The 3358-nt window shown below is 48.7% G+C and overlaps 1 protein-coding gene across 3 annotated transcripts in view; it reads left to right on the top strand.

Annotated features, from left to right (window-relative positions):
- Positions 1 to 1742, top strand: part of TSC22D1 (TSC22 domain family member 1) — a 115549-nt gene extending 113807 nt beyond the window's left edge. For all 3 annotated transcript variants that reach the window (XM_015591817.1, XM_025048994.1, XM_006914957.3), the window contains exon 3: positions 382 to 1742. In XM_015591817.1, coding sequence (XP_015447303.1) covers positions 382 to 639 — 258 coding nt within the window. In that variant the 3' untranslated portion in view covers positions 640 to 1742. The remainder of the gene's footprint in view (positions 1 to 381) is intronic.
- Positions 1743 to 3358: the final 1616 nt, after the last annotated feature.

Raw genomic sequence — 3358 nt, 5'->3', positions numbered from 1 at the left:
CTTGGGGGCGGGGAAGCGGCCGCCGTCGCTGCGGGTCTGGACGTCCGTCCCTGCGGCCAGGCTCCTGCCTGGAGCCCCAGAGCCCCGGTGCATTGCGCCGCGGCGCGTAGGAAACCTGACAGTTTGCATTCCTGGCTAACGGTTGCAAAGCACGCATAGACTTTCAAAAAGCTCCTTCGCTCCTTCACTTAGCACGTTAAACTTGGGGACAGTTACAGTTTGTCATTGTCTCCCGTACATTTCGCAAGTGCCAGCCGAGAGCTCGGAAGGCGGGATATGCAAACGGTCAGGGAGCGCCATGCCAAATAACGCTCTAGAAGCGGGGCGGCCGGGAAATAGCGAGCGGAAAGTCAAGCCTTTCCTCCCCCCTCTCCCTTTCAGGATCTGGTCAAAAGCCATTTGATGTATGCGGTGAGAGAGGAGGTGGAAGTCCTGAGAGAGCAAATCAAAGAACTGATAGAGAAAAATTCCCAGCTGGAGCAGGAGAACAATCTGCTGAAGACGCTGGCCAGTCCTGAGCAGCTCGCCCAGTTCCAGGCCCAGCTGCAGACTGGCTCCCCCCCTGCCAACACGCAGCCCCAGGCCACCACGCAGCCCCCGGCCCAGCCAGCCTCCCAGGGCTCAGGACCAACCGCGTAGTCGCCTGTGCCCCCCGCAGCGCAGAACTGGCTGCTGCTGTCTGAGCTCCACAGACCGGCGACGATGTCCGAGGGGCGGTCCGCCTCCACAGCCACCCATTCCATTGCTCGCTGCGAAAGAGACGTCAGACTGACTTATGCCATTATCTCTCTTCTCCAGTATTAAACGCCCATACGCTGTCGGCCTGAAGACATTTCCTAGTTGGGTGAATGACAGGTTAATCAGAATTAGCATGGATGTGCTGGGACCTCATGCAGCTTGGCAGACGCGTGAGAAGTGGTTTAATTCCTGCCGAGGAGCTGTGTGCCTTTCCTTCCCTGCCCTGCTCCCCACCCTCACCTCCAAGAGTTCTCCGCTGCTTGCGCGTAGGGTGCTCCATGGGGACAAGTTCCTCTTGTCCCCATGAGGAACTTGAAAGGGAGGTAGAAGAAAAGACTGCTCTATATAGTCAAGGAGAAACATAGTTCATTGTACAAATTGACGACTGTCACCAAAATCCATAAAAAAACAACAGTACTGTGTGCCTCTTTCTGAAACAGTGGATGACACAAAACTATTAGAGTGACTAAACGGTGACAGGTAGCTGGCACCTAGGCTATCTTACATGAAGGATGTTTTGCTTATTATATATTTGTGTATGTAGTGTAACTATTTTGTACCATAGAGGACTGTAACTACTACTTAGGTTGTACAGATTGAAATTTAGTTGTTTCATTGGCTGTCTGAAGAGGTGTGGATTGTGTTTATATATAGGGATCTACATTAAAAAAAAAAAAATGCTACGTGAGGAAAACCACACCTAAAGAAATTTTAAGAATTTGGCACAGTTTAGTCACTTTGTGTAATCTGAAATCTTCTAGCTGCTGAATATCTTGAAGTAAATCCCTGTTCACTGAAGTCTTTTGATTGAGCTGGTTGAAGACTTTGCAAAATGATCAGTTCTAGCTAATGAGATGAATTCCCAGTAGGGGTTTCTGCATATTACCTGTATAGTAGTTATATGCATACGATTCCGTGCATGTTCTCTACACAGTTGTAAGGTGTCCCTGTATTTAACTGTTGCACTTGTCAACTTTCAATAAAGCATATAAAATGTTGATAAACAAGTGTTTTCATGTTACAGCGTTAAAACGACTTGACGGTAGAAGCCTGAAGAGGGATAAAAGGCTCGGGCGAAGCGGGGGTCCTAGTGGTTTGACAGCAGACTGATTTCAGCCAGAATAGGTACGGAGACCTGGTGGACGGGGCAGGAGCTTACTTCTCGAGACCAGTGTGACCTGGACAGGTCCCTCAGGGTGGATGTGGGGCACTGAAAGATCATCTCTGAGTTCCCCGGTGGCGTAAGTTTCTAGGAGTCCGTGAAAGTCTTGACCTTGGTGGTAGGTGTTTGCCGGCCGAGGGCAGGAGCTGACTCTGCCTGTACCCGTCAGAAAGTGGACGCGAGGGAAGCCAGTTTCCACGTGGAGCCCCGTCGCCCTGGGCTGGGATGTCGTTCCTCATGTAGATGGAATTTGCAGCTCCTGGGAACATCCAAGCAAAAGGAAGGTTCCGGGGGTTTCCTCTCCTGGATTTGGGGTGTGGATCCCGATGGGCGAGGGAGTCCCTCCCCGTCGATTCCTTGAGACCGTAAAATAGGTCGGCGTAAAAAACGTGATGGACCCCTAAAGCAGATTGGCACCTGAGAAGCGAGCCTGAGGGGTCCCACTGTTCCAGGAGCCATGACAGCCCCTGGGACACCGGACAGGGCCGGTTACCAGCTCTGTACCCTGCCCGGGGACTCAGCATCGGCCCCCTCCCCGTGGTGGGAAGCGGCGTGCCCGAGCAGTGAGGCTTATTTAAGCCCTTGCGAGACAAAGACTTAACTTTTTGAATCCTTCATTTCACTAATGTAGAGCTGATGGGAGATAGGTAGGCGACGGGGACCTCAGAGCACCCTGAAAAACATTGGACGTCGTGCATATGTTTTAAAGCTCCAAGCGACCGGGTAACTGGTGAAGCACTAAACGCTGCCATACGCTGGTGGCAGTTGCCGTAAAGATGATTTGGGGAAATTGGAGAGGACTTAAAAAAAATCTTTGTCATATTAAAGGTTCTATAACTGACTTAAAGGGATACTTATGTAGTAACTGCATCTTTAAAAAGAAAACTATAGTGAAGAGAAATCTCTGGCCATTTCATCTTTTATGGTTTCAGTGAAGATCTTCAATACCCAAGGTGGCAATTGTAAATTTGAGAAATTTCAGCTCAATGTATCATTAAGATAACAGAGAACTTTCTTGTAGGTTATGGGATGGAATTCAAGTCCTTTTTCTTAAAAATGTGAGACTCCTGTGGCATTTTTGGGAGCTGCATATTGTATGTGAGATGTGTTACCAAAATCGAAAGCTGTTTTTCCATACGCGTTCATTTTAGTAATCACTAAACATGTTTTAAGTTGATAGACTGAAATTTAAAGATGTTTAAGATAATGTTAAAAGACGTTTTACTACTCGTTTAGAGAGCTGACTAGGCCTCTTGTCAGCCTGTGGGTTATTATAGAATGGATTACGTCACCCAGTGTCCCATGGAGCAGCAGTAGGTGCTCGTGACATCAGCATTTGCTACAGGAGGGACCACCGATCGGCGAAGAAGCAGAAAGAATTTCTCATGACCTTAATGAATGTCTGCTTTCTGTTTCAAATGAACAATGTTCATAGCTCAGGGATTCTGTGCTTTTGGG

The sequence above is a fragment of the Pteropus alecto genome, unplaced genomic scaffold, assembly GCF_000325575.1.
Source record: "Pteropus alecto unplaced genomic scaffold, ASM32557v1 scaffold35, whole genome shotgun sequence".
Classification (NCBI taxonomy): Eukaryota; Metazoa; Chordata; class Mammalia; order Chiroptera; family Pteropodidae; genus Pteropus; species Pteropus alecto.
The sequence above is the reverse complement of the archived record's forward strand: the minus strand, read 5'-3'. Positions and strand labels throughout refer to the sequence as shown.